Source organism: Gossypium hirsutum, chromosome A05 (assembly GCF_007990345.1).
Source record: "Gossypium hirsutum isolate 1008001.06 chromosome A05, Gossypium_hirsutum_v2.1, whole genome shotgun sequence".
In the NCBI taxonomy this organism is placed as follows: Eukaryota; Viridiplantae; Streptophyta; class Magnoliopsida; order Malvales; family Malvaceae; genus Gossypium; species Gossypium hirsutum.
The window spans coordinates 15,445,133-15,457,740 of record NC_053428.1 but is presented as its reverse complement, the minus strand read 5'-3'; the positions used below and the strand labels follow the sequence as shown (position 1 = coordinate 15,457,740).

The 12,608-nt window shown below is 38.6% G+C and overlaps 2 protein-coding genes across 2 annotated transcripts; one reads left to right on the top strand and one right to left on the bottom strand.

Moving 5' to 3' along the window:
- On the top strand, nucleotides 1-3,997 carry LOC107958418 (pyruvate decarboxylase 1). The gene is made up of 7 exons (XM_041113585.1): nucleotides 1-864; nucleotides 1,003-1,166; nucleotides 1,790-2,351; nucleotides 2,844-2,932; nucleotides 3,034-3,151; nucleotides 3,303-3,491; nucleotides 3,654-3,997. The coding sequence occupies exons 1-7, from the start codon at nucleotides 388-390 to the stop codon at nucleotides 3,822-3,824; spliced, it is 1,770 nt and encodes a 589-aa protein (XP_040969519.1). The 5' UTR covers nucleotides 1-387; the 3' UTR covers nucleotides 3,825-3,997.
- An 890-nt stretch (nucleotides 3,998-4,887) lies between these two features.
- LOC107958420 (sinapine esterase) lies at nucleotides 4,888-12,608 on the bottom strand. Its single transcript, XM_041111872.1, has 5 exons — nucleotides 12,233-12,608; nucleotides 11,999-12,147; nucleotides 6,221-6,494; nucleotides 5,980-6,134; nucleotides 4,888-4,980 (listed from the first exon to the last, which is right to left on the bottom strand). The coding sequence occupies exons 1-5, from the start codon at nucleotides 12,606-12,608 to the stop codon at nucleotides 4,888-4,890; spliced, it is 1,047 nt and encodes a 348-aa protein (XP_040967806.1).

Genomic DNA, 12,608 nt, shown 5'->3' with positions numbered 1-12,608 from the left:
AACTTGCTCCTGTTTTGCAATCTAGTGGTCCCTTTCATTCATTCTCCACAAACAGCCATGCCCGTACTTATTCCACACATGCACAAATCCTAAATATTCCAAATTAAAATCTTAATATATATATATAAAAACATGGTTCCAAAACCAAAACCTGGTTTTCACTTAATTAATTAAAACCCACCCAGCAGGGGTGCCTTAGAAATCAGCCCATTGTTAATCAAACCCGCTTTCTCTTCACAAAATCTTTGCACTTAAAAACCTTTAAAAACCCACCACTTGTATTCCAGTTTCAGTAGTTTCGAAACCATTTTCTGATTTCATAAACTTCCCAATTCTCCTTTCTATTTCCTTTTCCAAGTGTTGTTTTATTTCAAAAACTTTTACTGCATGGAAGCCGGTAATAAAATCGGTTCATCAGCTCATCCCACTTCCTTATATCCTCCGGTCCGCGGACATGCCTCGACTGGCACCCTGGGACGCCACCTGGCAAGGCGGCTCGTGGAGATCGGTGTCAAGGACGTCTTCTCAGTTCCTGGTGACTTCAACTTGACCCTCTTGGATCATCTAATAGCAGAACCTGAGCTGAACTTAGTCGGTTGCTGCAACGAGCTTAACGCCGGATATGCGGCTGATGGCTATGCACGCGCTAAGGGCGTGGGAGCCTGCGTCGTGACTTTCACTGTTGGAGGCCTGAGTGTGCTTAACGCTATTGCCGGTGCTTACAGTGAGAATTTGCCTGTGATTTGCATAGTTGGAGGGCCTAATTCGAATGATTACGGGACCAACCGGATCTTGCATCATACTATTGGCTTGCCAGATTTTAGTCAAGAATTAAGGTGTTTCCAGACGATCACCTGTGCCCAAGTAAGTTAAAAGGAAACCCTTTTTATGCATTCATAAGAAATACGACGTCTTTTTTTTTTTGCAATTTTTTTACTGCAAGTAATTTGTAGAGTAAGTGATAGATTGATGATGTAATTTGGTGGTGATCTGATATGACAGGCAGTGGTGAACAACCTGGATGATGCGCATGAGCTTCTTGATACTGCCATATCCACAGCTTTGAAGGAAAGCAAGCCCGTTTACATTAGTATCGGCTGTAATTTGCCTGGGATTCCTCATCCAACATTTGCTAGAGATCCAGTGCCCTTCTTTCTCGCTCCAAAGTAAAGTTTTTATCTAACTTCTTATTAGTGAAGATTAATCTTTCCTTGCATTGCTACTTGTACATTTCATTTATAGAAGGTTGGTGAGAGTTGTGATTATCATGACCTGTTCTTTCATTTATTGCTGATAATTATATATGGTTAGCTTGGTAAATGGAGGCTATTTGAAGCTAACGAAGGAACCTGGCCTAAAGAAAAGAGAATTAGTTTATATAAAAGAAGCTTTTGGAATTTTTTTAAATTTGTAACAGAAGTGTTATGTTTTTTGCAGTACAATTAGAAAGGAGCTAGTGCTAGCCATAACCCAAGACAGAGGCATAATTTGTGTTAAAACTGTCCCTGGCTTAGCGTAGGAACTATTCTAGCTTTAGCTGAAGTTTGTATGACTTAATAGGTAGAATATGATGCTACATGCATGTATCAAACTATGGGTAGAGCAAGGTAATGTTCTGCATTCACTAAAAGACTGGTGGCTTTTTTTCCCAAACCAATGGAAAATACCCTTGATTGTTGAGTGATATTTTCATTCATTAGAATGGCGTGTTAAAAGGATATTTTTTTTTTAGACATGAATGGGACCAAGTTACATGCTTTTGTTGCTGATTCTCTACAATTATATGCAGGGTAAGCAATGAATTAGGATTAGAAGCAGCTGTGGAAGCTACTGCCAATTTTCTGAACAAAGCTGTGAAGCCTGTCCTTGTGGGTGGACCTAAATTAAGGGTTGCAAATGCAAAAGATGCCTTTGTGGAGCTTGCAGATGCCTGTGGGTATCCCATTGCCGTAATGCCTTCGGGCAAAGGATTGGTACCTGAACACCATCCACACTTTATTGGAACATACTGGGGTGCGGTTAGTACTAGCTTTTGTGGGGAAATAGTGGAATCTGCTGATGCCTATGTTTTTATTGGCCCAATCTTCAATGATTATAGCTCTGTAGGCTACTCTTTGTTGATCAAGAAGGAGAAAGCAATCATAGTACAACCAAATCGTGTGACGATAGGCAATGGTCCTTCTTTTGGCTGGGTTTTCATGGCTGACTTCTTAAGTGCATTGGCAAAGAAACTTAAGAAAAATACCACTGCCGTGGAGAACTATCGGCGAATCTTTGTCCCTCCAGGCATGCCTTTGAAGCATGGGAATGACGAGCCTCTGAGAGTCAATGTTCTTTTTAAGCACATTCAGGTAGGCACTCGGGTCATGACTTGAAATACTCCTCTATAATATTTTAGCTTATAATATAGATACTCCTCTAATGACAGCCTCTGAGAGTCAATGTTCTTTTTAAGCACATTCAGGTAGGCACTCGGGACATGACTTGAAATACTCCTCTATAATATTTTAGCTTATAATATAGATTTCTTGATGGAATGAGCTTATGACACCTATTGGCCATTTAGGTAGCCTTCAATGCCTTCATAGGGAATAATTAGTATGGTTAACAAACACACTTAAGTGTGTACGACATGCAGTGTTGGCTCATACTACTTTAATTTCTGCGTCTTGGAAACTGGGAAGAATTGGTTTTGTATATGCTGTAACATTCTTACCCTTTGTTCTTTGCTCTTATGATATCTGTAAGAGCATAATGTGAATCGTTTAGACTTATCAACGCGTAATCAGATGTGGGCACTTAATTAGATTTTGTTTCATTCATTGGTTGACCTTGCTTAACAGGATATGCTAAGCAAAGACTCTGCGGTTATTGCTGAAACTGGAGACTCATGGTTCAATTGTCAGAAGCTCCATCTTCCAGAGAACTGCGGGTAAGCAAGATTATTTCAAATGGTACATTTCTTTGTGTTTTGAATTAGACTCGTGTATGTGTGTTTTGCAGTGTGTAAATGTTTATTTTTATTGCTTGCAGTTATGAATTCCAGATGCAGTATGGATCCATTGGTTGGTCAGTTGGTGCCACGCTTGGATATGCTCAGGCAGCTAAAGGCAAACGTGTGATTGCTTGCATTGGCGATGGTAGTTTCCAGGTGAGCCACATAATTTTCATTTAGAACTTTAAATGACTCATTTAGAGGTAACGACAAGCATATGAAATAACTGATTTAGTTCTTTTCAAGTATATGATAAAATAAAAAATGTGGTAAGGAAATAATATTTTTGTTTTGATATATTATTCAGGTGACAGCTCAAGATATTTCCACAATGATCCGATGTGGACAAAAAAGCATCATATTTCTTATCAATAATGGAGGCTATACAATTGAAGTTGAGATTCATGATGGCCCTTACAATGTTATCAAGAACTGGAATTACACTGCCTTTGTTGATGCCATCCACAATGGTGAAGGCAGATGCTGGACAGCCAAGGTTAGTAAATATTAAAGCCCGTGTAGCATAAACTAGTGTTGATCAGAAATTCCCATCTACATATGACAGTTTCATTTTTCAAATAATTAGATGCATCCACTGTTAACCCTGAGGAGTACCTCTTTGGTATGCATAGATTAATACTTTCATTGTTAAATCTAGGTGAGGACCGAGGATGAACTGATAGATGCAATTGCGGCAGCAACAGGAGAAAAGAAAGATTCACTGTGTTTCATTGAAGTTTTTGCACACAAAGATGACACCAGCAAAGAGTTGCTGGAATGGGGATCCAGAGTTTCCTCTGCTAACAGCCGGCCTCCAAATCCTCAGTAGAGCTGTTGATTCTGAAATGTTTAGGGAAAGACAGACTGGAAGCACCATAAGCTGGAAATAAGATAGATGGGGCAGATTTGCTTGGCTTGGATGAGATTTCTGTTAATCTTTTTACTGCATTAAACTTTGTAAATCATAGCAACTTGATTAAATGTTGAGCCTTTTCTCTTTCATGTATAAGGTCCACTTACTAAACTATTTTGAGCAATGATTGCTAAATGATATGACCAAATGGTGAATAGTAGTGTTGTCTGTTAGAATCAGACCAAACGAGTCCTTGCAATGATTGAGAATAGAGTTGTTACCGAAAGGGTAAAACTGGTAAAGCTTGAATGCATTAATTATGTCAATTGCTTTGGAGGTCACTTGAAATTAACCAACTATTGTTTCAATGGGGAAAATAAACTCCTTGAGAAAACCATCTTTTCTACAATTTTTTCATATGAACAGAAGAATGCAGTGAGGAATCGAATCCCCAAGTCGGTTAAGGATCTTTTGATTCAATGTTTTGATTTTGAGTTCTGAGGCCTTACTAGGAAAATGTTGCTAGATGTTTGTGGGGCAACCATTTGGATATTGTGGCTTATGGGAAACGACTCGATCTTTAATAACAAAATATGGGATGGTTTCCTTCGTAAATTAAGATCTTTGCATTGGGTTAATGCTTTGGGTGGTTCTGACTTAATTAAAGAAGCTGTTTGTTGGATTTCTCCTAGACTGATGAATGACGATTTGATGTTGAGGAGCCTGACGGGTAGAGTTGAATGGATGCCTCCAATTGCTGACTCGGCCCTGCTGGTTGCTGCGGGGTGCTGTGCCATCGGTGTATGTTCTCAGGCCCTCTTGGTGTTATGTCATCGAATGATGCAGAGGTCCATGCCATTAAAATTGCCTTGGTCTTTGTAACATCTCAATGGCTGCATGAACAGGCGCTTATTGCCTTGATTGGTAATATGTGTGTGTGTGTGTGTGTTTTTGTGAATATTTACAGGGAAGTCAATGGTTTCGCTGATTCATTAGCTAAATTAGATGTCTAGTAGGGACTGTCTTTTATGCTTGGCTTTTAATTGTTCTCAGTGATTGGCTGATTGCTAAGGTGATCTTGTTGTATCTTTGTGCTGTTGCTTCTAGGGACTGCTGCTATTACTAATAAAACCTGCTTATTGATGAGAAAAAGACAAAAAAAAAAATTCTTGCTTATTAGAAGTCTGAAAAAGGACTAGATAAACTGGCCGACATCCATTCAGTAGATTTGTTAACTCCTGGATGGTATTAAGGAGGCATTTACGGATTTTTCTTAAAAAATGGATTTGACATTGTCAGAATGTGTTTGCGGCTGTGCTTGCCTTCTACGTCAAGATGAAATTCGGATTCCGATATCTACCTGTTAAAAGTTGGTTAAAATTACTTCAATGTTTATATGGCGAGTATGAGTGATTTTTTCTCCATTATACCAAATACTAATTAAACATCATAATCTATCATGCTAATTATTTTAAATTTTTATGAACTTTATTTTTATTAAATTTTAATTTTTATAATTTTTAAATTATTTATTAACGTGACATATAAACAAATGGTGTTACTTTGGGATAATGTGTACATAGAGTGCTATGCGAGTTACCATACCAACATCATTAATGATAAATGTTTTAGTTAACATTTATGTTAAAAAAAACAATTTGACTTTTTTTTTAATTGTTAAGGCCAAATTTAGCATAAAAATGAATAAATGATTAAATTGACAAAAAAATATAAATGTTGATGACTAAATTTATTATGATATAATATTTTTTCATCCAAATAAGTAGGCAGATCTATGAAAAAGTACAAGACTTACTCGGTACATATTTCTAACAGGAGAATTAATTTATTCAATTTCTTATTCCAAAGAAAAACGAAAATTACTTATTTCAAAGAAGAACGAATTTACTTTATTTTTCACCGTTGAAGTTATTCAATTCTCACAGTCAATGACATTTTTAGCGAGAATGCACACGTAGAGAACTTGATATACGAGAAGAAAAGCATCATTTTGCTTTGATCTTAATTCCATTATTCACTTGGAGTAGATTATATATAATTATGAGGCACACGAGGGGAACTCAAACCGAGGAATGGTACATGAACCATCCAGAAGACCGTTGGAGATCACCCTATGGGCTACATCTGTGAAATGAGCACCGTCCCAGTTAACATAGGAGGAAGGGTCATCACAGGATTTCGTGCCTGGATCACCACAACTTAACGTCACGTTAACATTGTATGGACCTTCACCTCCACAACATGCAGTCAGAGTGCTTTTAAATCCTGGACATACTAACCCTATTAGTGAAAAATAACAACATATATGCTTTAACTTTATCAGGTTTTCGTGGTCAAAACAGAAAACGTACCATACGATCTTGGAGAAAGATATAGTGGCATTGAAGCCTGGTAATAATCTGCGTAGATAATATTGATACGAGGATGAAGCCTTCGCATACTTTCTAGTTCCTTTTTAAGATATTCATTATAGTAGTGGGCGAAGTCGTTTAGCCATATCAAACAACCATAGCGATCATAAGCCTGCTTATTAGGAGTCTGAAAATGCGTTAGAAGAACCGGCAGACATCCAAGTGGTATAGTTCCAGGAACCACAAATGTCATCGCCCCCAACTCGATTAACTCCTACACGTTGTATTGAAGCAACTGTTAACATTAATGGGAGACAACATTAATGGCAAACAATACAAAGTGGTGCAAGTTTAGCACCCTAAAGTTGACTTTGAAAAAGTGGCATGGGATAATTTTTTTTTGGTCCTTGAGATAATGGGCTATTTATTGTTTGGTCCTTAAACCTCAACTATAAATAGGCCTTCTCATTTCTCATTTCAATCATCCCAACCAATCTTTCTCTCTTAGTTTTCTCTCTTCTCCCATTTGAGAATTCTTAAGGAATTCTATTTGTTTGTAATACTTTGGAGATAGTAAAGTTATCATCTGGTGTTAGTGCCCGAGGACGTAGGTATAATTTACCGAACCTCGTTAAATCTCTTGTGTTCTTTCTTGTCCTATTTTTCTTTCAATATTTGAGGGTATAATAGTAGTATTTAATTGTGCTATTAAATTACTATAGAAGGGATATTCTGTCTAAGGAAAGACTTGGTATTTAAGAGATCCATGTGATCCACCTCTCTTCCCTGGGAATTGAACTTTGTATGATTTTTTAATACAATAATTTACACGCTTCCGACCCTATTAGAACAACAAGTGGTATCAAGAGCCGAAGGTTAATCGTATTATGCTCTGTGGTTGCAGTTTAAACTGATCTTCCACATCAGAAAAGATTTCCTTAGGTATATTGAAAGATTATGGAGAAAACGGTCGGTGTAGGAGCTTCAACATCGTCCATGTGGACAAGACCGACAATTGCAAATGCAAGATTGGCCGTGGAGATCTTTGATGGCACGGGCCATTTTGGTATGTGGCAAAGTGAGGTTCTAGATGCCCTTTTTCAGCAGGGTCTAGACATTGCCATTGATGAAGAGAAACCAGATGATGTACAGGAGAAAGATTGGAAGGCGATCAATCGGTTGGCATGTGGCACAATTCGATCATGCCTTTCTCGAGAGCAGAGGTATGCTTTTTCAAAGGAGACTTCTGCAAATAAGTTGTGGGTGGCACTTGAAAATTTTTTTTTGAAGAAAAACAGTCAAAATAAGCTCCACTTGAAGAAAAGACTGTTTCGTTTCACATACGTCCCAAGTACCACAATGAATGATCACATCACCAAATTTAATCAGTTAGTCACTGATTTGCTGAATATGGATGAGACATTCAAAGATGAAGATTTGGCTTTGATGCTGTTGGGGTCACTTCCTGAGGAGTTTGAGTTCCTAGAAACTACTCTACTTCATGGCAGGAGTGATATATCTCTGAGCGAAGTCTGTGCGGCCTTATACAGTTATGAACAGAGAAAGAAGGACAAACAGAAAAACTCAATCAGAGATACAGAAGCTTTAGTAGTCCGAGGTCGTTCATACACTCGGAAGAAAACTCAAAAGGGGAGATCAAAGTCAAAGTCCAGACTCGGGAAAGATGAATGTGCCTTTTGTCATGAGAAAGGCCACTGGAAGAAAAATTGTCCAAAGCTGAAGAATAAGGGAAAAGCTGCTGTAGATGCTTGTGTTGCAAAGCATGATACTAGTGACTCTGAACTATCACTGGTTGCATCATCATCGTCGTTCCATTCAGATGAGTGGATATTGGATTCGGGTTGTACCTTTCATATGTCCCCTAACCGGGAGTGGTTCTCTGATTTAGTAGAACTAAATGGAGGAGTTGTTTATATGGGCAATGACAATGCCTGTAAAACTGTTGGGATAGGTTCAATCCAATTAAAGAATCAAGATGGATCAACCAGAGTTCTGACTGATGTTCGGTACGTGCCCAGTTTGAAGAAAAATATCATCTCATTGGGAGCCTTGGAATCCAATGGTTCAGTTATTACTATGAGAGATGGGATTTTGAAAGTGACATATGGCGCACTTGTGATATTGAAGGGCATCAGGAAAAATAACTTGTATTACTACCAAGGTAGTACAGTTATTGGAGCAGTCGCTACAGCTTCCGGTAACAAAGAATTGGACTCAATGCAGTTGTGGCATATGAAGTTGGGACATGCCAGCGAAAAATCCTTGCAAATTCTGGCAAAGCAAGGATTGTTGAAAGGTGCAAAGGCTTGCAAATTAAAATTTTGCGAGCATTGTGTTCTGGGAAAGCAAAAGAGAGTGAAATTCGGTACTGCTATCCATAATACAAAAGGTATTTTGGAATATGTTCACTCAGATGTGTGGGGGCCTTCCAAGACACCTTCATTGGGAGGAAAACACTACTTTGTTACTTTTGTTGATGACTTTTCCAGAAGAGTTTGGGTGTATACCATGAGAACTAAGGATGAAGTGCTTAGAGTTTTTCTTAAATGGAAAACTATGATCGAAAACCAGACTGGCAAGAAAATCAAGCGGCTTAGGACGGACAATGGAGGGGAATATAAAAGTGATCCGTTCTTCAATGTGTGCCAAGAGTATGGTATTGTTCGACACTTCACAGTTAGGGATACACCACAGCAGAATGGATTGGCAGAGCGTATGAATCGAACATTGCTGGAGAAAGTTCGATGTATGTTGTCCAATGCTGGGTTGGGCAAGCAATTTTGGGCTGAGGCTGTGACATACGCTAGCCATCTTGTTAATCGTTTGCCATCATCTGCATTAGAAAGAAAAACTCCTATGGAGGTATGGTCTGGAAAACCGGCTACAGATTATGATTCCTTACATGTGTTTGGAACCACTGCATATTACCATGTGAAGGAGTCAAAGTTAGATCCGAGGGCAAAGAAAGCTCTTTTTATGGGAATCACTTCTGGAGTGAAGGGATTTCGTCTTTGGTGCTTAAGCACAAAGAAAATGATCTGTAGCAGAGATGTTACCTTTGATGAATCTGCCACATTGAAAAAGGTAACAGATAAAGATTTTCAGACGAGCAATACTCCACAGCAGGTGGAGTGTACTCCAAAACAGGTGAAGTTTGAGCAGATGGGGATTTTCCCAGTTAATAAGTCTAATTCTCCAGCCACAATGGAGGAATTAGAGGTTGAAGAGGTTCTGACCCAAGAACCACTAAGTACACCAGAACCAGTTGCAGTTGCAAGGCCACGGAGAGAAATTCGTAAACCTGCTCAATTTACTGATATGGTGGCCTACGCCCTTCCCGTTGTTGATGATATTCCTATCACTTATCAAGAAGCAATGCAAAGCTTAGAAAGTGATAAATGGAAAAGCGCCATGGATGAAGAAATGCAGTCTCTCCGGAAAAACAATACTTGGGAGTTGGCGCAATTACCGAAAGGTAAAAGGGCAATCGGATGCAAGTGGGTATTCGCAAAGAAAGATGGATCTCCTAACAAGAAGGATATTCGCTACAAGGCAAGATTGGTAGCTAAAGGCTACGCTCAGAAGGAGGGAATTGACTACAATGATGTATTTTCCCCTGTTGTGAAGCATTCCTCCATTAGAATTTTGTTGGCCTTGGTAGCACAGTTGAATTTGGAGCTAGCTCAACTTGATGTTAAGACGGCTTTCTTGCATGGTGAGTTAGAAGAGGAGATCTATATGACTCAACCCGAAGGATACATAGATGCTGGTGGTAGAAATTGGGTTTGTAAGCTGAACAAATCGCTATATGGATTGAAGCAATCCCCGAGGCAGTGGTACAAGCGATTTGATAGCTTTATGAGAAGGCAGAAGTACACAAGAAGCAAATATGACAATTGTGTATATTTGCAGAAGCTGCATGACGGATCTTTCATTTATCTACTCTTGTATGTTGATGATATGTTAATCGCTTCGAAGAGCCAAAATGAGATAGATAAGCTGAAGGCTCAGTTGAATCAAGAGTTCGAGATGAAAGATCTAGGGGAGGCCAAGAAGATTCTCGGCATGGAGATAAGTAGAGATAGACCGAGAGGCAAGCTCTGTTTAAATCAGAAGCAATATCTGAAAAAGGGATTACAATGTTTTGGTGTAAATGAAAACACAAAACATGTAAGTACCCCACTTGCTTCTCATTTGAAACTTAGTGCTCAATTATCTCCGAAAACTGAAGAAGAAAGAGAATATATGGCGAAAGTCCCATATGCTAATGCAGTTGGGAGTTTGATGTATGCGATGGTGTGTACGAGGCCTGACATTTCACAAGCTGTTGGAGTTGTGAGCAGGTATATGCATGATCCTGGAAAAGGACATTGGCAAGCTGTGAAATGGATTTTACGGTATCTTCGAAAAACCGTAGATGTTGGTTTAATTTTTGAACAGGATGAAGCACTTGGTCAGTTTGTAGTTGGATATGTTGATTCCGACTTTGCTGGTGATTTAGATAAACGTCGTTCAACTACGGGGTATCTGTTTACTCTTGCGAAAGCCCCAGTGAGTTGGAAGTCTACCTTACAGTCTACAGTAGCTGTGTCTACTACAGAGGCAGAATATATGGCAGTTACAGAAGCTGTTAAGGAGGCTATTTGGCTTAATGGATTGTTGAAAGACTTAGGAGTTGTTCAAAGTCACATAAGTTTATATTGTGACAGTCAGAGCGCTATTCATTTAGCGAAAAATCAAGTCTATCATTCAAGAACCAAACATATCGACGTAAGATATCACTTTGTGCGGGAAGTCATTGAAAAAGGAAAAATTCTACTTCAGAAGATTCCGACAGCAGATAATCCCGCAGATATGATGACCAAGGTGGTAACAACAATCAAGTTTAATCATTGTTTGAACTTGATTAACATCCTAAGAATTTGAGCACCTTCAGGTGTATGGCGCTCGAGAGTGCATTTGTAGGCACTACAAAAGATAGCTTTATCGAATTTGGGGAGTTGAAGGAAGTGTGTGAAGATGTGATTATCCTAATCAAATCTTCAAGGTGGAGATTGTTAACATTAATGGGAGACAACATTAATGGCAAACAATACAAAGTGGTGCAAGTTTAGCACCCTAAAGTTGACTTTGAAAAAGTGGCATGGGATAATTTTTTTTTGGTCCTTGAGATAATGGGCTATTTATTGTTTGGTCCTTGAACCTCAACTATAAATAGGCCTTCTCATTTCTCATTTCAATCATCCCAACCAATCTTTCTCTCTTAGTTTTCTCTCTTCTCCCATTTGAGAATTCTTAAGGAATTCTATTTGTTTGTAATACTTTGGAGATAGTAAAGTTATCATCTGGTGTTAGTGCCCGAGGACGTAGGTATAATTTACCGAACCTCGTTAAATCTCTTGTGTTCTTTCTTGTCCTATTTTTCTTTCAATATTTGAGGGTATAATAGTAGTATTTAATTGTGCTATTAAATTACTATAGAAGGGATATTCTGTCTAAGGAAAGACTTGGTATTTAAGAGATCCATGTGATCCACCTCTCTTCCCTGGGAATTGAACTTTGGGTGATTTTTTAGTACAATAATTTACACGCTTTCGACCCTATTGGAACAACAGCAACCGTCCATTAATATTGAAGATATATGCAATACAGACCAGTTGATTTACTCTTTGAAAATTTTGTGTGAAAAGCTTGGTGTCACTATTCATGTTGATTGTGCTAACTAAAAACTTTAGCAAAAGAGGACAGGAATGTTACCCCAATTGCTGCAGAAATGGCTTTGATAACTTCAGGGACTAATCCTCCTATCACTTCAGTCGAAATTCCTTGAATGAATGCAAGGTTGAACTCATTTCCTCCAATCTCTCCCATAAGAATCAACGAGTTTTTAAGGAATTCATTGCAAGCTGTGAATCATCACCATGAACGTAAAATAATTGGTACCAACAATTTTTCAATAGAAAATCCGTCGCCGAATGACTAAGCAACTACGGCAGTTTATAAATTCTTGGCCTGTCTGCCCCATATAATTGAAAACGATGGTACATTTTTGGTTATTAGGTAAGAACAACAGCATCTGCAGATACTTGCCTGAAGATGAGGAGCAAAGAGATGGCAATAATGTTTTCAATAAACCCAATTGCACTCCCAAAGAAACGTTTGTCAGTTCATTAATGATTCCTTTTCGTGCCAAATATGCATTGTCAAGCGCTGTTGCTCCCACCACAGCAAAATTTACACCCTTTCGAAACTTTCGGCAATTACTGCAATTAGCATCTCGAAAATATGGTGGCACCATTGGAAGTCCAAGTTTCTGAGCTACAAATCCACGACAACCAAACAAACACTCAAAAAGATCATTACCCAT

What these genes read in the sequence shown, in the direction of transcription:
- LOC107958418 (XM_041113585.1), top strand. Translation starts at nt 388, where the DNA reads ATGGAAGCCGGTAATAAAATCGGTTCATCAGCTCATCCCACTTCCTTA. An exon ending in AGACGATCACCTGTGCCCAA is followed by an intron (nt 865 to 1,002) that starts GTAAGTTAAAAG and finishes CTGATATGACAG; the next exon opens with GCAGTGGTGAACAACCTGGA. An exon ending in CCCTTCTTTCTCGCTCCAAA is followed by an intron (nt 1,167 to 1,789) that starts GTAAAGTTTTTA and finishes AATTATATGCAG; the next exon opens with GGTAAGCAATGAATTAGGAT.
- LOC107958420 (XM_041111872.1), bottom strand. Translation starts at nt 12,608, where the DNA reads ATGGGTAATGATCTTTTTGAGTGTTTGTTTGGTTGTCGTGGATTTGTA. An exon ending in CCAAGAATTTATAAACTGCC is followed by an intron (nt 12,148 to 12,232) that starts GTAGTTGCTTAG and finishes GATGATTCACAG; the next exon opens with CTTGCAATGAATTCCTTAAA. An exon ending in TCTTTCTCCAAGATCGTATG is followed by an intron (nt 6,135 to 6,220) that starts GTACGTTTTCTG and finishes TAGTATGTCCAG; the next exon opens with GATTTAAAAGCACTCTGACT.